Source organism: Scomber japonicus, chromosome 10 (genome assembly GCF_027409825.1).
Source record: "Scomber japonicus isolate fScoJap1 chromosome 10, fScoJap1.pri, whole genome shotgun sequence".
NCBI lineage: Eukaryota > Metazoa > Chordata > Actinopteri > Scombriformes > Scombridae > Scomber > Scomber japonicus.
Window position 1 is genome coordinate 20,881,107 of NC_070587.1, and position 24,997 is coordinate 20,906,103.

The 24,997-nt window shown below is 38.1% G+C and overlaps 3 protein-coding genes across 3 annotated transcripts in view; 2 read left to right on the forward strand and 1 right to left on the reverse strand.

The window, feature by feature from the left end:
• Positions 1 to 679: 679 nt before the first annotated feature.
• On the reverse strand, positions 680 to 7,999 carry ebag9 (estrogen receptor binding site associated antigen 9). Its single transcript, XM_053327906.1, has 7 exons — positions 7,714 to 7,999; positions 7,089 to 7,183; positions 6,827 to 6,908; positions 6,450 to 6,605; positions 5,580 to 5,690; positions 2,842 to 2,933; positions 680 to 2,641 (listed from the first exon to the last, which is right to left on the reverse strand). Exons 2-7 carry the CDS (start codon positions 7,169 to 7,171, stop codon positions 2,524 to 2,526), a joined length of 642 nt encoding a protein of 213 aa, XP_053183881.1. The 5' UTR covers positions 7,172 to 7,183; positions 7,714 to 7,999; the 3' UTR covers positions 680 to 2,523.
• A 1,464-nt stretch (positions 8,000 to 9,463) lies between these two features.
• Positions 9,464 to 21,216, forward strand: ttk (ttk protein kinase). The gene is made up of 25 exons (XM_053327907.1): positions 9,464 to 9,526; positions 11,384 to 11,477; positions 11,561 to 11,783; positions 12,204 to 12,310; positions 12,405 to 12,548; positions 12,707 to 12,821; positions 12,912 to 12,993; positions 13,109 to 13,224; positions 13,814 to 13,895; positions 14,042 to 14,147; positions 14,253 to 14,475; positions 15,290 to 15,396; positions 16,412 to 16,555; positions 16,654 to 16,814; positions 17,095 to 17,240; positions 17,544 to 17,670; positions 17,812 to 17,904; positions 18,016 to 18,173; positions 18,414 to 18,565; positions 18,687 to 18,811; positions 19,185 to 19,259; positions 19,353 to 19,529; positions 20,215 to 20,311; positions 20,436 to 20,515; positions 20,596 to 21,216. Exons 2-25 carry the CDS (start codon positions 11,384 to 11,386, stop codon positions 20,662 to 20,664), a joined length of 3,003 nt encoding a protein of 1,000 aa, XP_053183882.1. The 5' UTR covers positions 9,464 to 9,526; the 3' UTR covers positions 20,665 to 21,216.
• Positions 21,217 to 24,112: 2,896 nt separating this feature from the next.
• Positions 24,113 to 24,997, forward strand: part of bckdhb (branched chain keto acid dehydrogenase E1 subunit beta) — a 53,960-nt gene continuing 53,075 nt past the window's right edge. The window contains exon 1 of the mRNA XM_053327904.1: positions 24,113 to 24,293. Coding sequence (XP_053183879.1) covers positions 24,125 to 24,293 — 169 coding nt within the window. The 5' untranslated portion in view covers positions 24,113 to 24,124. The remainder of the gene's footprint in view (positions 24,294 to 24,997) is intronic.

Consider the following 24,997-nt stretch of genomic DNA (forward strand, 5'->3'; position numbering starts at 1 on the left):
ATTTCTCTTCCTTTGAAGGGCTCATGTTTGAACTTCACACCCGCTCCTTTTGGTTGTAATTTATCGCCCCCCTGCAGCTGGCTCTTTTTTATCCACATTTTTATGCAGTCTTGATTTAAATGATGGTAGACTTGTTCTTTATGGTGATTTTAATATTTACACTGACAAGTCTTTTTCTATTGTCCTTCCTACTGAGTTTTTAAATATCACAACAAAAAGCCTTTTATCATCTCAGATCTATTTTAAATGTTAGAGATGCAGAACCTGTAGTTATTTCATTTATCTCCTCACACTTTAATTACCACATCAGTCATTTTTCATCTTAATCACAACATTTAGAAACTAAAACAGTTTCTAAAACACAACTGCCAGACTTTTAATCAGAACTAAGAGGCACGATCACATCTGTTTTAGCCTCTTTACATTGGCTTCCTGTTTATTTTATGATTACCTTTAAAGACCTTCATGATCTGGTTCCTGATTACATTTTAGACTTTTTAATCCCTGATGAACCTTTATGTAGTTTGGGATCTTTTATGCAGAGGTCTTCTGTTTCGGTCTCTTCCAGTCTAGTCTGAAAAAGGGGACAAAGCCTTTGCCATCAGTGATCTGAACCCACCTGAGGAAATAAAGTCTCTAATTCTGTTGTTTTTTTTTACCGGCTGTTAGTTTGTTTTATTCTGTTTTGAATGTGTTCTTTTTATTGTAAATCACTCTGTAACACAGTGTTTTGAAATGTGCAACATAAATCAAGTTCATTATCATTATTAAAAGTTGTCGACCTCTAGCGGTATGAATCAAATCATTTTATTAAAAACCTGTGTGGGACTACAGCAGGTACACAGTCTGCCATCTCTCTAGATTGAGCTTGTGAACTCCTTATTTCAATGCCAAGTCCTCATTTGTGCTCAACCACAACAATTACAACAAGTCTTACTGTACATATCAATGACAAAACAAACAGGGGGTCCTCCATGATTCATTTTTGGTTAAATTAAATGTGCAAAATGAAAACAAACTTTAATGACATTAAATAATGACATGCAGCCTTTCTCAATCAAAGGAGTTGGATGAAGAGCAAATCCTCAAAGACAGTTTGCTGAATTCCCTTAAGATAAGCTTTCAATTTAACTTTTTAAACCTGATCAGTGTCAATAAATCATTTGATAGATAACATTAAATCCAGTATTTCATTTTATGCATAACACTGCTGTTAAAGTTTGTCTAACGGCAACATTCAGTATAGAAACCTGCTAACCTCAACCTCCTTTCAGTCCATTTATCTTAAGTCCAAAGACATCTAACTACAGAAATACTGCATAATGTCTGCACATTTCAGTTGATCAAGGCTTACTCCACCTGCAAATGTTGCCATGACAACAGCTTGCGGTCTGACATTAGTACCAATTCTTCCAACGCTGACCAGTTATTCCATTACAATGAAGCCTAACAGGATACTCAATCAAAACCACTGCCTTTAAAAATAATTACCCTTACATTTTCAGATGCGAAAGGAAGCAAGAAATTTGTTTTCTTATAAGCTAAGATAACTGCTCTGAGATTATGCTGTCATGGCAATGCATGTTTTATAAAGATGGCATCCCAGCAGTTACTGTATCAACTATTCAAGAGCAAAGAAACATTCCCTCCCGCTGGAAAACAAAAACAAAAACAAAAATCAATGCAGTGTTCATTGGATATTTTCCCTCAATATCACAAGCTGACAGAGGAGGAGCATGAATGACACATCAGTAGCCATGAGATTACCATAGGAACCCACAGCTAGCATTTATAGTTGGGCTAGATTCTAGTCTATGGTCCTTTGGGCCATTTATCCATACTTAATTTCAATGCAGATTTCCAGTGTAAAAGGGCTGCACAGTACAAGGAAATGACGTGAAATATCAAGCAACATTCATTAGAAAAAAAGCTGTTTTCAGACAATGAAAGACATAAATATAAAAACACAATAACCAAGCAAACCAAGGGATATCACTGGTAAACAGTGATGCTTTAAATTAATTACACTCCTTTGTCCTTCAAGGTTATAAATAAGACAAAGAAAAGGACTCTCTGTTTGAGTTTCAAAAGCAGTACAGGTACCAGTTTATAATCCTGGGGAAAACTGAAAGAGATCATTTTCCTGTGCTACCTAACAGAATGAATCAGAGTCTAAATGGTTCTGTCTAATGTTGCATCTCATCTTTAGTCTAACCTAAGATAAAATGGATGGTAGAAATGCTACTGTCTGTTGAAGACCAGATGACCTTGCCACATGAAGAGTGAGAACACCAGGTGTGTTATCTGCCCCCAAGAATGATGCATTTTACACTGCAGCTGGAAAACGGACTAAAATGGCTGCTGGTGGAAACAGGGTGGAGGAGGAGGACTGTTTGCTAACACATAAGTAGTGTGGGGTGATAATAATCCTGGTCGGTTTGAGGACTTTAAAGATAGACTAATGATTGATTCAGTGTCTTTCCAACCCATCCCTCTGGCTCAAAACTGAGCATTTCTGAAACGTTACGAGAGCTTGACTGCAATCTTTTGCTCCTTCTTCATCATCCTCTGAACGTCTTTCTCCATCTTCCTCCTCTGCTGCTCCATGGAGCGCTTTTCTCTCTCAGCCATCTTCTGTTGTCTGTTAAACAACAACAAGACAAACATGCAGTTGAGCACTGTGTCATTACAATGCACATCAACAGAAGCTGGGTCAGCTGGGAGCTTCCTCCTTGTTCCTGTGTTGTAATAATGGCATACAGTGCCATCTGCTGGCCACTGAGGGAACCTACAATTCTCTATCTACTGCATATATGATCACATGCATTCCTGACATATTACCTGAGCACCTCCTCTGCCTCCCAGGCAGCATCAGACTCATCTTCCCAGGCATTTGTGTCCCCCTGCCAGGTGTCCATTTCTCCCAGTTCAGCCTGTGCAAAAAGAATAAAACGGAATCCATGAAGATACAAGAGATATCATTCCTGAATGTCTCTATATAAAGCAAGAAATCTGTACACTAAATGTTTGTCTTTCATGTATCTCTTGAAGTGTTCATCCGTTCGACTCTACACTTGGCGGGTACATTGTTGGGAAAAAGGGGGGTGCTGCGATACGTTTAATAATAGACTTTGAATACACCAGCAGTTAGTGAGCCGCTCTGCTCTGTGCAAGGGCAGGGCGGAGCTTCAGGGCTCTGTCAACGTGACACATGTCAGAAAAACATGCTCTAAAGAGAGAAAGTAGAGACCGAACAGAGCTTTTAATCAAGAATGGACATTCTGAGCCTGTGTCTTGAGACAAAATGTGGTGTAAACAGCACATTTAGCACATCAGCATCGAGAGACTGCACAGGTGGCGTTCAGGTACATGGTTGAACGTAGGTAGGGCTGGGCGATATGGCCTTTTACTAATATCCCGATATTTTTAAGCCATGTCACGATACACGATATATATCTCGATATTTTGCCTTAGCCTTGAATTAACACTTTGATGCATACAATTATGCCAGTATGATGATTCTACATTAAAACATTGTTCATACTACATTAATATATGCTGATTTTAAACATTCATGCCAAAAGGGTGAATCACAACTAAACAAATTCATCAAAACTGTATTTATTAAAGAGTTATTAAGCAGTGGCACAAACATGCCATTTCAAAACAAATAAAGTGTCTTTTATGCATGATGTAACTAATATGACACATCAAAATAACACTAAATTAAAGTGCACATTTTCTGCATAATGCCACTAGGATATAAAGGTAGAGCTGACTCTGCTACGTAGATTATATCAAGTGTGTCGATGATCTTTCTGAAACCGGGCTTTTAACCACACTCACTGGGGCCATGTCTTTCTCTGTGTGGTGTGTTACTGCGGACGTTATCTCCTTCTGTTTTTGACTGTTTTAGTCGTACTGCTGTTCTGGAAAAAGAAGACGCTAGACTCAGACGCTAGACTCAGTTGCGTCAGTGCTGGTCGCTTCGGCACTTTCTTCAATATGTCACTGGCCGGAGATGTGCTCTTGCAGAGTTTCAAGCACACATGGTGATATAACTTTGTTGTACTACCAGCTTTTGTGGTGACGCTTTTATGGCATACTTTACATATTACGGTTTGTTGTTCAACGTCCTCCCTCTTGTACCCAAACCACCGCCAGATGATGGATCCTGAATTGTTTTTTGGGGAATTAATCTCCCTCCTCCACCTGTCCATATCACCTGCTGCTCCCGCGACCTGAGATCGCTGCTACTGCTGCTACATGCTACCGGGCATATGACGTTGCACGCACAACAGAATGTGTTGTACGTAACTAGGTGCGCTTGTTTTATCTCTCTGTGCGGAGAGATGAGAGAGTGAGAGAAACCTGTAGTTCAACGGGCCGCGACTAAAAACAAACTGCGTGTAAATTGAATGTATACTCGAATATTCACGATATAGTCATTTTCTACATCCCACAGAGAACAAGCCGCGATACATCGAGTATACTCGATATATCGCCCAGCCCTAAACGTAGGTCACACGTTTTCTCAAAGCTCTCAGAGCCACAATACACAATAACTGTTTAAAATGAAATAAATCTTTCCATGGGCAGTTTACAATCAGTTTGTCTCAGATGCTCTGGGACTGTGGTGATTGTGAAGCACCACTAAAGGCAAAGCACAAATCTTGGGCACAAACACAGTGTGTTTAGCACATCAGCAACAGCAGCCACTGAACCATTGTGTCTACAACGCATTATTTAGCTTAGGCTACCTGCATTTTGGAAGCACTCGGAGCATTATACACAATGGGACTCATGCAAGAAGCCATATGCGAACTAATTCCCTCTCATTTTTGGTATTTCAGTATGTTCTTATTTTGTTTCTCCCCATTGCTTTCTGGGATTCACCAGTGTTTTCTTATTTTTGCTCTTCTCTTAGGTAAGAGAAGATTTTTCAAGTGGTCGGGTGCGCACGTACCAAGATAAAAAAAAATCATCTCACACTCACATCTATAATAAATGGATTATTAAATATGTGGGCTCAATATATACTATTGGTCGATTGATCCAATTAGAACTATGATGAATGTTTTATTATTATTGTCAGTGTGCGACACACACGGAGCGCTCAGCTCCAGCTTGTCTTTTACAGAAATTTGAGAGTAAGTATAAGAGAAACTAAATAGAATGTTGCTGCATGAGGCCCTATGACTGTAGTTAAGCGTGTAAAATGATACTTCCACAGGCAGAAAACCAGTTTGTTCTGAGACTGTGTCCATTATTAAGCACCATTACAGAAAAAGCACAAATCTTTGGAGCAAACCCACTCAAGTCCAAACTGAAGGCACAGAAGTGTGTAAGTTGCACACTGGACCACTGTTTGCCACCAAATTAGCTGACACAGAACCCATACTATTACAAGCAAACAGAGCAAAGATGACATCCAACTGATGAGAGAATAAATAAATGTGATTTCTGGGCTTGATATGTAATCTGATATTTTTGTTGGTTTTTTATGTACTCACACTTAGCTGCATTTTAGTTTATACTCCTCTATGATAAGCTTCAGATAATATGAAACTGTAACTCACTGAGGGAGCCGTGAAGGTCATCATATCCTGAGAGGCCGCCAGTCTGCTGGAGAAACCTGATGAGCCATCTGGCACCAGGTAGTTCAAAGGCTCCCTTTTCTTCAGCACGATCTGTAACATGGAAACCAGAGAGAGACGAAGTGTGACTTCAACTGACACACTTAATGAGGCATTACTAACATATTACAATCCCACTACAGGCACAGATTTTGTCATTTTTATATTCTAATTAGACTAAATTAAAGCAAATTACAACATAATAATTAGATATGCTCAATCTTTTATGCATTATATCATGCTCATGTGCATTATTGCACATTCAGTAACTTATAAGCCTTCAATGTAAACTATTACCAGGAAAGACCAACTAATAGTAAAGACAGGAACATTCCAATCAGTCAGCTGATAATTCCACTAGCCTTTTATTTATTGCTCTAACCTGATATTTCAACCAAGGTTTTATAATCAGAAAATACAAGTACATTGCAATTGGCCCCAACTGTCAAACTGTATCATCTATAATTGCAGGAAAACTGAAATATACAAAATACAAATACTTTTTGAAAAAATGCTCCAAAATTTTGATTTATCCACTTTTGTTTTGTCTGTTCAATACGGTTACAGATTTAAGATGTGTACTAATATAGGATGCCTATCAGCAACTCCAAAACCTATTTACACGCCATTAATATGCATCTATTTGCTTTGTTGAAATTGAAAACGAACACCAAAATTTACTGTCATGAATTTGGCACTTGCTTAGTAAAACAACTGAAAATGTATTTTATTATCTGACTGACAAAGATACTGAATTTCTTATGTTTTAAGACAAGCAAAGGCAGCAGATTGTTGCGATGTGTATTGACAAACCTTCTGTGTTTTCCTGATGGTTGGAGTCATGTCTTTGAAGTAGTCCGGCTCTTCGTCATCATTGTTAGGATCAGGAGAAACGTTTCCATTGCCACCTTCAATCTTAATACTAGTAGGAGCTTCTTCATCCCAAGAGCTCCATTCTTCAATCTCTGGCTGTGTGGAATAACATTAAAAAATCATTTAAAAATCTATCATAAGACAAAAGTGAAGAGGAAGGTGTCTGTGTAGGATTTATCTCTATGAGCCAGAACATTCAAATTGGGAAATGTTGGAAAGCGGACAGACTTTGAATATCTCTACCAAAGCAAGCTACTACACTAGAATACACAGAGAGAGGACTTTGGACAGGTTCTGTCAAATGACCAAACACTGACCTGTTTTGGTACAGATGATGAAAAATCCACCGTGGTCGGGAGAGTTATTTGATCACCACTGAGCTTGCGGCCCCTTCCACTCCTGTAATATAACACAATAGAAAGGAGAAAAGGGTTAATCAATGTTATAAATAGCAAAAAACAAGGAAATTAACCTACATGTGATCCACCATGCAATGCTCTCTTTGATAATACATTTAACAGAGCAGCATTTATCAGAGCTACTGTACATTACATTAGTTACATGTTCACTTGTGCTTACCTGCATATCAACCTTTTAAAGAAAGCAAGCAAGTTGGCTAGACATGTGCAAATCTTGAAAAGACGGAACTGAGTGATGGCCATGATGAAACTAAGCTGGAAAAAGGGAAGAAAAGATAAAATATCAACGTTAGAGTTATGTTTTCATTGCTCCACACCACCAGGGTGTGCGGTGAACACTATCTCCAACTCTCTACTACGCCAATATTTACGCAGGGTGGCATGAAAACAAGGAATAGTAGGCCCGAAGTCACAACACATTAAAAGAAATGTATGAACAGTAAGCATTAACAACCAGTCAGTCATGTTCTTCCGCATCTTTTCAACGGAGAGCAATGACAACAAACCCCTTTCATAATGCTAACATGCTAATGGCTGAAATTGTGCAACTACCAAGTACACTACATGAAAAAAATAACCAATTAAAACAAAAAAAAACACAATTAAATGCAATAATGCTATCAAATTTCCATTATGTAGCATACTATTCTCTGCATACAACAAACTACCGTGCTAGGGCTGACGGTAGTTGTTGTGCTGTCAACATATTAGCACACATAGCAACACTCTATTGACTTTACATTAGGTTTTTATACATTCTAGCTACTATACAAATACACACTCACCTTGCTAGATGTCAGTACACTATTCGCAGAGCAGCTGCTTTCCTCTCGTGTGGCAAAAGAGACAAGTTCATTTATTTGCTAACCGCTGCTTGCTAGCTTAGCCCATAGAAAAACATGATATTCCTCAATCCTTCAATTGTCTAACCAAGACGACACATTGGCGTTAGCAAATAATATCACTGTCATGTCATAACCGTGTGTGTCGCAGCTGCACAGCCCGGTGTGTGTTTCATGACCAAACTCTTAAAATTGTGTCGTCGCTCTTCTCTGTCCCACGGCTGCCATCTTTGAGCTGGGAGGAACAGCGTGGTCCTGCCGCATTCATGGGTTCACAAAGTGTGGGAGATATGGGCATCAGAATAATCATTTTTGGCGAAGGATTTTTACTCATATGTCAATGTACTTGCACAGGAATACAACAACACAACAATCTTCAGAATAGACACAAAAACTGACTATATACATAATGAAGCCTCCTCTGGGAACTATATTACCATATTAGTAGGTAGTATAAGGTAGCTAGTAGGTGGTAGGTAGTTATGTGCAGTATACAATGCAATTCATTTAAATATAATATATAATATATTGTATTGACTGACATGTATTGTAGATTTTGTATATTGGACTAAAATGAATATACATCATTTTTAGATCCTGTGTGTATTTTGGTGGTTCAAGGTCATAAGATAATATTAGATGTATCTTTATTGATCCCTCTTGGGAGAAATTGAACGTGTACTAAAAATAGAATCAACAACAAATAAGACAAAAATAGGATAAAATAAAATACTACAGTAAACTGGAAATAAATTAATGTGCAATGTGTTCTCCAGCATCATTTACATTCATTTCTATACACACTGGTCACCCTCATAAACATGGATTGATTTTCTGTAGGCTATGTTGTTATACAGTATCCTTTTCAGTTTATGGCTGTCAGGGTAGGTACTGAATACTGTTCAGTCGAGAACAGAATCCCACATGGGTACTGTATGCAGTCCACTGTTGTTCAAAATCATGATTTCTCACATTTTTGAACAGGAGAGCAGTGGCGTACGCAGAAATTGTATTTTCGGTAGGATTAGTTAGAAAATCTGACCGAAGAAAAGTTAGAAGAATATAGAACAAATGGACAAACTGGAAACTCTGTCCTGTCTGAGGGATCAGGCAAAAGGGACTCGAACAAACAACACACATACATGGCAAGAATTTGAGAATTTGACTGTGGTTTAATGGCTCTCAATGTATTTACACAGAATAACAATACACCAATCTTCAAAAAACATTCACAAGGAATGACTATATACAGGTGAAGCTACTTGTGCAGAAACCAAATAGTGCAAAGAAGTGACGAGTGCAAGGAGTGATGAAATAAATATTACATTCATTGTAAAGAAGAAGAGACTTTTTTATTTTTTTAATTTTTTTACATATAATAGGCGGTTATGTACAGTATCATACCACACATAACATGACAAATATCTACTCACCTAATTGAATATCCTAAATAAACAGATGTTGTATAGAAAATGTAGCGTTTTCTCCCTCTCTCTCACTCTCACTTTCTCTCTTTTTTAATATTGTTAGCTGCCGATCCACTGCTACATAGTTGTCCAGTAGGTGGCGGTACTACACCTTTAGGCTGGTTTGCCCAGCACCAATAAACTCAAACGAAGAAGAAAAGGAACGCAGCACAAACTATCCAATCAGCACACGACTGGGACGGAAGTGGCACATTTGAAAACTGGCAGTTGAAGTAGAGGATTTTTCGTGCCCCAACAAGTGAAAAAGGACTAATTACAACGTAGATACGGTGAGTTATATTATTATTACTATCATAATCTATTTAATTGTTTTGGGGAAAAAGACTTTACACTTATATTTGACCGCAATCCGCGTAATTAGTAAGGAAACCAACTCGCAGACCTCGTTGACGTTAACAACATCGCTACATGTCAGCTGGCTAGCTAATCCAGCTAACTCAGGTTGTAAACACGAAAGAGTTCAACAATATGTAAAGAAACGGTAGCACTGCCCAGTAATCTACCTTGAATAAGTCGATCAAACTTTTATTTGCTTCGCAGGATACCCACAATGACTCATAAAGACACGTATTAATACTGAACGAGGTTAAAGCCAAACAAACGACACATAATTAAGCAGCATAATTAAGCAGCGTGTCGTTGTGGCACCTGAAATTATTTACAGTTAACTTTATGATGTTGTCTAAACTTTATGTTAAATGTCACTTGAAAGTTACTGTTTTAGTTTCTTTTTTTGAAGTGGGGTTGTATGAGATACTTATCTTAGTGTATAACCTGCAGTAGATGGGGGTCGGTGTTATATCTGACCCGGTTTTAAATGTCTTAGACATCGCTAAATACAAGTGTAAACAACCACCAAGATGCTTTGTCAGTCAAACCACTTACTGAGGTGGTCTCTGACCCATTTACCCACATTTTTGGAAGTGTAAACGCTAATGGGTAACGTTACTGATTCTGTTACATCCAGCCCCGCCCCTATCGAGACTCCAGAGGAAGCGCTCGTTCACAAAAAGCTCGCCCCCGAGATGCTTTACTAATGAATCCTTCAGTCAGAGGGGAAAACCACAGCTTGGAGGGAAATAATCAAACAAGGGCAGCAGCATTGGCATCGTGCAACAAAAGGAAGACACGTGAAATACAAAATAAAGTTGGAGTGGGAAGAAATTGTTTAATCAAAACACCAAAGAGCAAGTCATAAGTTGATTAAGAATTAGTCAGCAACCTGAATAGTACACTTTTTATTAAGGAAAAGCAGCAAACTGGTCATTATAATCTGTGTCTGGATTTTTGAGACGAAATGGACTGATTACAAAACTAGTACAGTTCATCATTAAATTTAGAGGCAGGTAGTAATGCAACTAAAGGATGTCATCTACCCTAAAAACCTAAAGAAGAACGATGTGCTTGTACCAGTGGGGTACTGCGTGGAGAGCAAAGGTTCTAAACTAACATTTCTATCTGATAAATGTTGTATTCTAGAAGTGAAAGGCACATTTCATGACTGTCTAATTATATTTTGAAAAATGGGAAAACGGAACCCGTTTGTTGCATTTCTCATATCAAAAGAAGCAACTACTGTTATAAAATATATTTATGAGAGAGAGAGTCTTCATTTTGGATATTGTAGACTTTTGGAAGAAGTGTTTGCTCATTCACATTACTGTGGTTTTATAAGCTCTGTTGTCCATTTTATCTCAGCCTTTTAGAGTAAACTATATCTGATGGTTTTCTGTCCCAACAATTACACTTTGATCATGTTTTACCGAAAAAAGGTCAAAAGAAAATTAGGATTTAAAAAGTAAAATCATCACAGTGTTTTAAGGTTTTATCTTTGTCTTAAAACCACCTCCATTATAGCTGCCCCCGTCCACATCAGTACATTGTTTAGCTTCTGTCCTGGTACATGTGCCTGTTTCTCCAAACTGGGAGGCGTGCCTACCATCATCTACTGTAGGTGATACACTGACTTTAGATCAGCACCTCATATAACCCCACTTCAACAAATCTGAACTATCTGTTGAAGGCCTTTTCAAAGGTCAGAGGTCATGTGTGCCACTAATGCACACTTCATGCCAAATGAGGAATCAGTAAATAAAATTGAATTGTCATAAATCTGTCAATTTCAGATGGAGGAAGAGGAGCATACAGACAGAAAGCAGCAGCTTGCCATGCTTTATCAAAAGCTCAACAAAATAAAAAAGTCTCTCAATGAAGAAAACGGTATGTAGTCCCGTCATGGTAAGAGCAAAACTAATATATCCCATACTTCATCAAGTCATCATAACACTTTGCACATGTTACAGATGATGCTGACAATATTGGCAAGATCATCAGCTCAAACTCTCCTGAAGAGTGCCTCTCATATTTGATGGACCTGGAGAAGAAAGGGGACCCTCACTTGGACTGTGACCACCTCACCAGACTGACTGACTTCTGCAGCAGAGTATTCTCCAGTATGCCACTTGGAAAACACTGTCAAAATGAGAGCTATGCCAGGATGTTGGTCAGATTTGCAGAGCTGAAAGCGTGAGTAACCAAGTGATTACTAATGTCTCAAGACCTTTGTCCACTTAGAAGTTGTAATTCCAACTACATCAGGGAAACTGAAGTGGTGAAGAGTATCAGACATATGTTTAAATAGTCATATAATAGCCTATATTTAAACAGCAATAAAACATGAATACTATGATCTAACAAATACATCGTAGTCAGCAGAATGAACTCATCACAAACTCAAGCCAAAGTGTAGGGATGTTGATGGAATGTGTGGGTTTTGAATCACATGACCGAACACTCAGGGAATCTCTGTGTCTTAGCAGCAGATGCAATACCAAACCTTTGCATAATATAAGCTTATATTTCAATTGTCTCATCTCCCTGACCAGCCTTTTTCAGAAGACATGAGGCGGTTGTACCATTGTTCTTATGCTGTTCTTCTCTTTTTAGAATTCAAGATGTTAATGAGGCAGAAACCAACTTCATTGTGGCAACATCTCACAGCCAGAACTTTGCATTTGTCCACGTCGCGCATGCACAGTTTGAAAATTCTCAAGGTACAGAAATGCAGTTTTTTTCTTTGTTCCAACATCTTCATGATATGTGATCTGGGGTATTTCAGTGTCTATAAGTGCTATATCACTTTACCAGGCAACACCAAGAGAGCCCTTTATATATTGAATAACGCCATCGAACTGGGTGCCAAACCAAAGGAACTGCTGGAGTCCGCCTTGCAGAGCATGCAGACAGGGAAAACACAACCCCCCTGTTCAGAGGACAAGGAAAATTTACCACGTTAGTATTTTTCCATGTTTTGTTTCATGGCTGATCGCCTATATTTAGTTTACTTCACAGATATACAGCATTTACATAGTCAGTTTGCTGTTATGTATGTTATATTATAACCATATCATTATTTGATTTTCATAGTTGTCGTCTTTTCTGTCTTACAGTATTGTCCAACAACGTCGTGCACGATTCTGTGAAAAAAGGCTCTGAGTTCCAGAAAGTAAGCAGGATATCAGATGGGACTGGTGACTTGCAGCTCTTCAGCATTTTTGGTTCAGGGTAAGAATGAAAGCGCAGCTTTGGAAACTTAATAAGGCTTAAGCTTAGTCAGAAATGCATCATGTGTTGCGTCTCCTCTGTGGCTCTTAGGACTGAGCCCCTTGGGGCATCATCAGATGACCAGCTACCAGGATGGAGATCTGCATCTCAACGCAAGAGAGCAGTCGGCTTGGTGAGAGCTGAATTACTTCCTGCTTGCCATCTCTTACTCTTTCTAATAGTTCATGAAAACTAATTAACCAAACTGTCCCTGATGGGTTTTTTTTATTTGCATTGTGAACTTCCAGCCAGGTAGAGTCCCCATAGTTTCTTTATCTATCCCAGAAAAGGATGATGATGATGACTACAATAATGGAAGGCCCCCTAAGAGAAAGGATTCATCAATCCCCTTCAGTTCGTCCAGGTAATTTTGTAGACTGAAATTGATTTCCCAAACTTTTTCATGTAAATGCTTTCCAGCTACATGCCATATGAAAACAGTTTGTTGCTAAATGAAATCCATGTTATGCATAATACTTTAAACATAGCTGCTTTTACTAAGTATAGCGTAACATTGGTGTGATAAATATGGTCGTCCAGGGAACAGCTGTAGTTCACCAAATGCCACGTAACACAACAGTAATGGTGGAAACACTTTTCTTTCCCAGATGCCTTTCTTGATTTAACAATTGAAGGCACATTTTGTTAAACATCTGTAGAAAATTCACAGCTGTGGTCGTCAGGATGTGGTAATAGCTTCTATTTGTATATTGTAAAGCATCGCTTTTAAGTTATTTTGTTTTGCTGCTGAGAAACCACATGGTCCCGCATAAAAATTGATTGAATAATGACACTGCTGTAATGTGTTAAGCTGAATTTTGTGATTTGTCATCCCCCCTGTTGACTTGTAATTCTTTTCAAGTGTTGTAATGTTTTTATGGCATCTATTGATCTCTACAAAATGGGAGTTTTAATATATTGCAGAGACTTAATTGGTTCAATTGTATTTTTAGGCAAACATCTGGTTCTAGCGTGAGCAAGATGTTTGGGTCCTCAAAGAAAATTGCTGGCGATGGACATTTACTCAATCTTCAGGTTGGTGTAATCAATCTTGTTTTGGACTATAGCGCCAGAATCCTCAAAGGGTTTTTTCACTCAATGGTTTTCATTATCTTTGCTCAGGACAGATGTTTAACATGAAGAACGAAGTGTAATGACTGTCTCTCATATTGTGCTTGCAGCCGCCAACCCTCAGTCCAGATCATTGTCCATGGGAAGACCAGGCCACTGTGGACTCAACCACTACTCTCCTTCACACACACACAAAAGACACCTTGAGGATGGAAGGTACTAGATCATCAAGAAAATATGCCACACCATAATACTCTAGATCTGTTTGAACATTGAGCAAGTCTCGTCATTCGCTGATGACATGTTGCTTTTCCTTTGCAGATGTCACTTACACTTTTGACCAGATCGTCAATTCAAATTCCCCCGAGTCATGTTGGACTTACCTAAAGAACCTGGAGAAAAGAGGCAACCCTCACACAGACATCAGCCTCCTTAATAAGCTCAAGGATTGTTACTCCAAAGTGTTCTCCAGGCTGCCAATAAGACAATACAGCAAAAACGCCAGCTATGCCAGAATCCTGGTCAGATATGCAGAACTCAAAGGGTGAGTGTGTATGTATGTAAATGATGGACATTTTGTCACAAAGCCATTATAAAGAGAGATGCCAAATATAATGGAATTATTGCCCAGCCCCTGGTGTGGTGTGTTTGTTACTGAGACAGTTGCCCCTTTCACACATGCAGTCTGCTTCTGAAATGTTCAGTGACATTTCCTGCCTGGGGTCGTGTGTAAATTCAGGGAAATCTGTACCTCCAATTTCCCAACCCAAGACCTAGTAACATTTCAGTGGAAATGCTGCTTGTTAATGAAAGCAATAATATTGCAGAGACAAGTATGTAAAGGGTTATGTCCATCTGACAAAAAACACTTTCATGTGGAATGAACCAATCACATGACTGATTACGTATCTGAATCAGCAGCCTGTTTAAATTTGTCATGATAATCATTCTGCAGTTGAATGCTTTTTTTAAAGAATGGCTGGAAATGTGACAGATTCAGAAATGAGGGATCCTCGCATCTGCTGGACTGGCATTGGCATGGCATGAGTGAAAAGGCGCAATGCGCCAATGTTGTTGGATGCAGCTGCATGTGTGAATAGTGAAATCACTAGCTGTGTCTGGAAGATTATCCCGTTAATTGACTGGGAACTATGTGTAAAAGCGGTTAATGACAGAACTGTTGGTATTCCTGCATGTCTATTCTTGTTTAACATTAGTGCATGCTTCCCATCAATCACTTTTTTAAAAAGGCTATTGTCACCAAAATGTCCACTTCAATCTTTGAAGTTCAACATCAAATGATTGTCTGGTGATTTTTAATGGTAACCATATTACTTTCTTTATTTTTTCTTTTAAAGCATTGAAGACCCAGATGAAGCCAATGACCACTTCATAGTCGCAAGATCCAACTGCAAAGGCTTTGCCTTTGTCTACGTAGCACATGCCCAGTTTGAGGTTTCTCAAGGTAGAATGTCTCATTTATTTTCATTTTCCAGAAATTTGATATATTGAATACACAAACAAAATGCACATAGCTGCACTGTACACTACTGATTTACTCTTTAACAATATAAGAACGAGACTTTATAACTGATTATCTGTTCTATCAGTATCCTAATTATAAAACTTACAACTGTGCAGTTCTTCTAAAGCAACATTCACAGTATCACAGCTTTTGCATGTGTCTCCTCTATGCAGTCTGTTGTGACAGTCCTACACTGACATACAAACTGCATTAATTAATGCTGCATGAAAGTTAAAATGAGCTAAGCTTCGACCTTAGCTTTGACTGTACCTTTGTGAGTTCAGACAGTGGCTGATAGTGATGTGAATAAAGGGAGGATGAAATGATAGTTATATAATAGTTATATAAAAAAGTAGTTTTCTTTAAAACAAAACAAAACTGTACAATAACAAATCATCATCATCATCACAATGACCCCAAAGGGAAAACATCTGCTGGAAAAATTTGAGCGTTAGGTTCAACTAGCAGGTTTGGTACAAAAACACTGAGTCTCCAGCGATCAGACTGCTGTTCATATTCAAATTTTAGAAACGCTTTTTTCACCTGATAATCAGAACAGATGGAAAAGCAAATATTAAGTGTTTTTTTGTCTATAAAATGGTGAAAACATGTTGATCACTGTTTGCCAAAACCCAAGGTGACATCCTCCAGTGTTAAAGCTTTTTCTAGACCAACAGCCGATAACCCAAAGATATTCAGTTTATTGACACAGAAGACTAAAGAAACCAGACAACATTAACATTAGAGAAGCTGGAATTACTGGACTTTGAATGAGTAATCAATAATTGAAACTGTTGATTCATAATTTAATAGTTGACAACTAATCAACTAATCGTTTTGGCTATAAATATGACTGTTGATAGACTATTAGTCAGTGAAGTTGATGCTAATCAGCCTTTTTGTAAAATATAAAGTACATTTTTTCTTATTCCCTCTTTTTTTTTTTTTTTTAAAGGTAATGTGGTCAAAGCAACTTCAATCCTGCACAAAGCCCAGACACTAAATGCCAAGCCAGCTGAGCTCGTGGAGTTGGCCATACGTAACCTTAAAGCTGGAGAAAAACAGCTGGTACCCACCAGGGAGGAGGAACAACCTACAGGTAGAGACTCACTGAAGGGTCAATCTTTGTCGATTTCAAATCACTGGGATGGACGTAGAGTGAAATTTTACAATTGTTCAAATTCATCTTTCTTTTAGATTTGCAAACAGTCATGGCATCTTGTGCGGGAAACCAGGAATTGCCGCTTCCTGCTCGGCTCCCTGTGAACCGCTCAGTGGAACAGCCTAAACCTGCCAGCAAGGAGACCCTGTCAGAGTGGAAGATGCCAACTCTGATTAACCGCCATGTTTCTCCTGAGGTCTGATAAAATGATATATAGTTATATACTACTATGTGATATACCACTATTTAATGCTATACAGTTACTATTAAATGGCAGCTACTACTGTTAGAGTAACAGCCTCTGCACATCTGACAACATGATATATTTGTTGATTTTCTTCTGCCTCCACTTTTACCTGATTTCTGAATCTAAATAGTTAAACCTGTGTGTTGTCACTTCTCTTTGTTTATTTTAAATCATTGACACACTGAACCAGATTTCGTTTTCAATCTCAAATCATTGCTTTTCCTTACAGGATAAACGGATAACACCACCTGACCTCAGACTTGTTCCTCGAGTGAAGGAGTCCATCCCTACTCCATCTCTCAATCTTCCGTCCAGACCGAACCCACAGACAGTCTGTCAGACACCAAACAGCTACAGAAACCCCTCTGCCAACAGGTAACATCTTGATCTGGACGTCCCCAGGTTCTGTAAAATAATCGATTTTCGTTAAAGGTGCAATGTGTAGAATTTAGTGGCATCTTGCAGAATGGACTTGGCAGAAATTGAATATTCATAAGTATGTTTTTAATTAGTGTTGTAATCACCTTAGTGTGTTTTTTTTGTTACCTTTTTTAAAACAAAAACATACTTTATTAAAACACTTAAAATGCTCCTTTTGGAATTTAATTTTCATATGAATGAACATTTTGCTCACTCTTACAAACCCATTTGTTTTATTTCTGTCTCTCTCCCCTTCAGCTTTGTTACCCCTGTTGTAAAGAGAGAGCATGTAGTGTATTCCTCTGCAGTAGCAGCACACAGAGCTGGACCTGGTCAGCAGCCCTGCACACCTCTAAACCAAGCACCATGTTTCCAAACTCCTAAGGTACAACATGATCACACCTTACCTTTGCTTTCATCTATCCTTCCAGGAATTGAGCCTTAGAAATGTCTTTCTGATTCTAAGGTTCCTACACAAAAAGACATTTGAGCTGTAATGCAAGTTATATTTTTAATCTCATTTCAGGCTTCCCTCAGCACATTGTCAAATGAATCTCTAACCATTAAAGACAAGCAGTTCTTCATTCTCAAGATGATTGGACGAGGTGGATCTAGCAAGGTAAAACATGCAAACAGCGTTCATTGTTTTTGGCAGAGTTCCAACACTTTTGTTGTTTTTACCATTAGAGTCTTTTGATGATTGATTGATTGATTGAGTTTTGCCTTACAGGTCTACCAGGTCCTCGATCACAAAAAACAGCTGTTTGCTGTGAAATACGTTGACCTGGAAGGGACTGATGATCAGACTATAGAAAGCTACAAAAATGAGATAGAACATCTGAACCACTTGCAGCAGTTCAGCGATCAAATTATAAAGCTCTATGACTAGTAAGTACACAACCTATCTAAAAGAATATCAACATGTAATGCTTTGGAATCATTTTGAAATGAAATCATTGCCAGTTGTGAATGATTTATTTATTAATCACAGAATAATTGAGGAAAATAAGAAGGAAAATAGGTGGATTTGTTACAGTTACTCAGAACAGGATGTGAAAAATTGCCATGTGGCAGTTCTTTGATTTCTGTTAATGGTCCTAATAGTTGTGTGTCTGTGTGTGTTTGCAGTGAAATAACCAACAGCTACATCTACATGCTGATGGAGTGTGGAAACTTGGACCTTAACACTTGGTTGCGAAACCGAAAGACTGTGAATCCGCTGGAGAGGAAGTTCTACTGGAAAAACATGCTGGAGGCCGTCCATACCATTCACACACATGGTTCTTTCTCTCTATGTCCCTCACTATTATCCTCTCATTGACTCGGTGCCCTTTACTGGCACACTAAAACCATCCAAATTTTCTAACCACTGTACATATGTCTTTTGTTTCTTCTACACAGGAATTGTCCACAGTGACTTGAAGCCAGCGAATTTTGTCATAGTGAACGCGACGCTGAAGTTGATTGACTTCGGCATCGCAAACCGAATCCAACCAGATGTAACGAGCATCATGAAGGATTCACAAGTAAGATTCCTAACACATTAAGCCTCCGACATCCTGCCCAAGCGATTGGATGGTAATTAGGTTGCTTAAAGTGAAGGTGTAAATGCACACAGGTTCCTTTGTGTACAGTTGTTCTTGGCAATGAAACTTGTCTGAGTAGACACAACCAGGAAATACTGGAAAGGTTTAGAGCCTTCAATTGTAATATGGGTGTCTAAACTGGATAATATGAAATGACATAATAAGGACACAAAAAGATTTGATGAAGTGTAGTACACTGGAGGCTGTTATTAATGCCAAGTTAAAACATAATGCCGCATTTTATATCTACGCTAGGTTATTCCATGTGGAAAGAGCGGTGTATGTGTAATAGACGGTTGTTTGTCAAACACAGGTAGGAACTCTGAACTACATGCCCCCTGAAGCTATCAAAGACACTTCATCCCAGCCAGGAAAAGCACGCGCAAAGGTACTCATACTCCTTTAATTCAACAGTCCAAACAGTAAGTTGTGATTATATAAACGGTGGTTACATTTTTTTTTTTTGGATTTTGTTCTTAAGATCAGTCCCAAGGGTGATGTGTGGTCTCTTGGATGTATCCTGTACTGCATGACTTACGGGAAGACTCCATTCCAAAGCATTACCAATCAGATTACCAAGTTGCACGCCATCATCGATCCCTCACACAAGATCGAGTTTCCTGACATTTCAGAGAAGGATTTGCTGGATGTGTTGAAGGTGAGAGAATGTGAATAAACTCTTGAACTCTGTCAACACGGTCAAATTTATTGTGTTCATATCACAGAGTTGCACCTGTGGATATCCAGTACAGTACTCGAAAAATATGTTTTATAAATGATGGTAAACTAGTACATACTGTGCAAATATGTCACAAAAAAGTTCATCCAATCAAGTATGTAGCCACACCGGTCATAAAAATCCATGCTTTACTGTTTGTGGGTCATTATAGCTAACTGATCAATAGGAAGAGATGTGTGGTTGCATATCAACTGGCAAAAATTCTATTTTCATTTTGAAAACCATTTGGCTGCTGAGGTTTAATTCATTCATCTTTTCTTTATCCAATAGTCCTCTTTACCTCAGCCATACCTCTAAGCCCCACCCACCTTTTTAGCGGTCCAATCAAACGCAAAGGATTTAATTTAGCTCTCTCTTGTAACTGTACAGCATTCAAATATGTCATTTCACTGGAAAATACATCACAGTACAGTAGTTGCAGGTTTGAGGCTGACAAAACAAGATCTGATTTTGTTCAGTAGATGAGCCCTGTATGTTATTGCATGCTAATTACTGATGCAGGTTTAAGAAGATAAGTCCTTATACTGTGAGGAGGACTTGAAAGTGTTGCTGAATTTGAGAACAATACAAATAAGCTCATTAATTATTTGTCTGGTTGTAACAGAGATGCTTGGTACGAAACCCCAGAGAGCGAGTCTCTATTACAGAGCTGCTGGAGCATCCATACCTGCAGCTGAAGCCACAAGCATCACCTCAGCCAGGTACACACACACACACACACACACACACACACACACACACACACACACACACACACACAATCAATGTATTTATGTGTATTTATGAGTCAGTTTTCACCACCTGTACTCCTCTCACCTATTTTAGAACGCAACAGTGATCTCCAGAGAATCCTAACGGACCTCGCAGCCCTCCAGTCTCCAAACAGCATCATCCGAGCTGCTAATGTAAGATTGACTTTTTGTGAAACCTTTTTTCTCCGTCCTGTATTTAATGAGATACTAATTTAACTTTCTGCTCTTCACAGAACCTGGCAAAAATGTGCAGCAGCGGCAGGAAGTTGGATGTTGCAGAGTGTGCAAAGTCATCCTCCTAACTATCCTGAAAATGTGATGTAAATAGTTTTTTTTTTTTTTTTCATTTTTTTTCTTTTTCTTTTCTTTTTGTTGATGCTCGAGGCTGTGTGATGTGATCCAAATCTCACATCCAGATATATATATAGGTCATTTCATATCCAGAAAACAACACATATCACGATACATAGCACGTTTTCTGTCAATTTAATGAAACTGTACCAAATGACAGACAAATACTGTCAAGATAGAGCAATAATAAATGATAATAGAGCATAATAAGAAATAGATGTTTTTCTACTGTCAAACATATATATTGTCATATCACACAACCCCTTGTTGATGCCACTTATAGACTTTTTTTTTTAGTTCTACATTTTACAATAGAAAAACTATAGTACTATAGTTGTTTTCTTTAAACAAAATCATTATATTGCTTCATATTTACTAATACTCTCTGGTAATAAATGTAAGCATGCAGCACAGTCAAATAAACTTACTGTATCTCTCACAGTTGTTGCTTTATTTGCCTCAGCTTACATGTATTTGAAAGGCCTCACAAAAGAAGTTTCAGAGGAGGATTCTGTAAATTAAAGGGTGAATTTTAAAAATAAAATAAAATGATTTGCCTGTATATTATGTTCTGTATCAAACAGTGACAATAACAAGAAAGTAAAAACACAACTCTGCTTTTGTCGATTCCTGTGTTTGTGATTAACACTGATTTATTGTGGAAAAAAGACAGCTGTTTCTGCCAGAAGATGCGTCTCATTCAATTATATGTTCATGCAACCACAAAAAGTATAACCTCTTTTCTTATTAAGGGACTTTTGAGCCAACAGACTTGAAATATTGAATTAAATCTTGGGGGATATCATACAGACATTTCCTTGTGGAATCCTTGCAGTCAGGAGATGCTAACAAAATGATAAACTGCACCATCTCTGGGACAATTAGCATTACTATAATTCCTCTGAATCAATTTCTCACTAAACATAAGTCTACTGATATGATGTTGTGCATTAAACCTACTTACAGTTCCCCAAACTACTCAATGATCACATCTGCTACTGCAATGTTATGTACTATAAACTCACACAGTTGAGGTTCTAATGCTGCATGTCAGCAAGCTGTCTGCCAGGAAAGAAAACAAATGAAGTATTTTTATACAACATATTATCAAGAACAAAATGTTTCCCACAAACGGAGGATTTATTTGTGGTGTTTGACCCTTGAGGAGGTTCATTTGGAGTGGTGCTATAACACATCCTCACAGATTTCATGTCAGCCTTTTTGGTGAGCCACTTGAATATGGGATTTACTGCATGAAGTTTCATTTTTGCCTTCCTCTTCTCTTAGTTAACACAAACATATTCACAAAAGTTTCTCACAAAATGTATTTCATCTCCACACATGTTTTGATAATCTATTTGAAATTTCCCTTACTGGCATGACAAAATCCATACATGTGCACCACATTTTAAACACTTCAGTGTGTACATCCGATCTGTTTTTATGTTTCTTAAAAAAAAAAAAAAAAAAAAAAAAAAAAAGATTTCATAATGGATATGGAAATATCTGTGGGCCTACTGGTCAGTACAAATCTAGTGGCTTTTATGAAAAGCTATTTAATCTAAATCATTGCTCTAATGAGAAGACTCCATCACTTGGTTTAAAAGGTCACAAATATCTACACATAACTGTACAATATTTTAAGCAAACATTTGTCTAAATCAAATAAGAGTGATATTTTGGTAAATAAGTGTCTCTGAAATGTATTTTCCATTACTGCCATGACCAAATTTTGCATTTGCACCGGATTTTAAAACTGTATCTAATTTCAACTTTTTTCAAATTTTTCATCATAATTACCTGCAGCACCACTGCAATATGAAACTATGAATTTGATAACTACTGATCTGATTTTACACATTTTTTTTATTCAGCTCTTGGATTCTGTTTGATTATTCCTTCTGTGAGTTCCATTTTTCCTTCAGAGCCAATTTTAAATGAGCCCAAGACTCCCAAAATAAAAAGAAGACACCAGAAGAACCCAGCAGGACAATGAGACGAGGGAAAACCGTAAGATGAGATGATGAATATGATGAAAACCCCTTTGATGAGAGCAGAGACAGGAGAAACAAAGGCTCTGATAAAAGATACATGCAGAACAACAGCAGGAAGGGAACAGAGATAAAGGGTGACTAAAAACTGCACTTTAGATACTGTCTGTCTAACAAAATGCAGCTTGTTCGAAATTCAACATTTTTCTGTCGTTTTTACTTCTTTCTTTTGGTGACTCAGAGACTTTAAATGTCAGAGAAGACCATTTATGATGCTTTCAACATATTTCTGTGACATGACATTTACTAGCTAGTGGAGTCTCTTCATTCACACAGACAAGTCTGAATGAGAGTTGGCATTCATATACAACTAAAAATGATTATATTCTAGATCCATGTGTTATGCATCTATGAACAACAACTTGTCTTGGAAGTTTTGTGCTAGATATGATACAAAATTGCATACAACACATGGTAAACTCTTCCAGTGCTCATTTTTGTTTAATGACCTCCAAACCCAAACCCAAACATACACCATAGTATTATGCTGTAATATGGTAAATGGTAGTGAAAACTGTAAGACATCATATGGGGACTGTGGCAATAGGAAGAATTTTTCTGATGGTCTTTAGTGAAAGTGAGTCATTTGTACACTAAATGCTAATAGAAAAAAACACAATCACTGGGTTGCCTGTTGTACTGATGTATGTAGTGAAAGCTGATTCTGTGGTTTGAGAGCAAGTGAGTGATTAAAACACATCAGTGATTGAGTGAGTGATTTGTGCTAGGAGTCAAATGGAAGTCATAAAATCTCTGCTGCTGCTGCTGCTCTTAAGAGGAAGATAAGAGTGAATAGTGCACATGCGTATCTGTGGACAAGAGCCCAAATCTCGTTCACGCACACCGCCCTCCTATTTGACCAATCACAATCTGCGTCTGTACCGGGACGCTGACAAGGTGACGTAAAAGTAAGACGTCTCACTGTGCCACTTTTACTGTGTACCAGATTCGACGTCCCTTCTTCACAGACGCTTTTGTTGCACTTTTGTGGACAAAATACCTACATGATAACCTGGATTTTATGACCACATATTCTGAGATAAAATCACTACTGAAATAGTTCTTAAATTAAAACATAAATTGACCGCGGGATGTTTGGCTAGCATTTCAAAGACTTGTAGTAAATTTACACTGAGTGTGAACAACTATAACTGGGTCCCGAAAACGTATAAGATAATACAGTAGTGGACAAATGTTATTATATTGCCACCAAGTGACAGAAGAATCTAGCATAGCTCGAAATTTGAGTTTGATTCCGAATTTTCATCCAGGTTCTCTCCACCGAGTGAGGTCATCCTCCTCTTTATAGACGATCTTCACGGTTTGATTCATTTTGCCCTTACTGGCCACAACAACAGTGATGGCGGCTGCAGCACGGTTTCTTATCCGAGGTGCAAACCCGAAACTTTCCATCTCCGGCGGTGGCACTTTGCTAAAGCTGTCGCCGAGCTGCAGCTCCCGCACAAAAACACAACGCAGGCATGCAGCACATTTTACGTATCATCCTGACCCCGTCCCGACACAATATGGTGAGTGGCTGGCTAACCGGCGAAGCTAACATGAGCTAGGTTAACTTAACCTGAGAGAGTTAACTTAGCAACACAAGTTTGTATTGTTTAACTGTTGAAAGGACGAGTGGCTTAATACTGACAGCTTTTAAAATATGTTTAAGTCGGATAACGTGAAAGAGTTGCAACGTTACTTGTTACTTGCTGTTCTGACAAGCGTGAACAAGATGACAGTAGGGTAAAAGCACAGTCTGTAGAGGTTGAATACAAAGCATGCCATATTTAAACATTCTGCATTGCAAACTGGCTCATATTCAACCACTTTAACATGTACAATGTCAAATTCCTCATTAGACGGAAGCTGCTCAGATTTTGTATCAGTACATCCTGTACGTTTTACTCACCTTAAAAGTACGTTAACTTTATGAAATGTTAATACGTCTAACTGGCGACAGCGTTATATGTACATAATGTACAGAAAAGACCAGACAAATATAACGTTATACTTGCACATATAACTTAAGGTATAATCATAGACTGTATAAAAGAAAGGGTATAATACGTAACCTTTCCGCATTTTAATGTCTAAAAACGATTAGACTTGTTAAATATTTTGTTACGTTGTGTACTTATATTATTCCAAATGTTTCCAACTATTTTCAAAACGAGACAACATCTCATTTTAAACAAGTCGATCCGGTTTTATATGGTCAGCTGTCAATGGC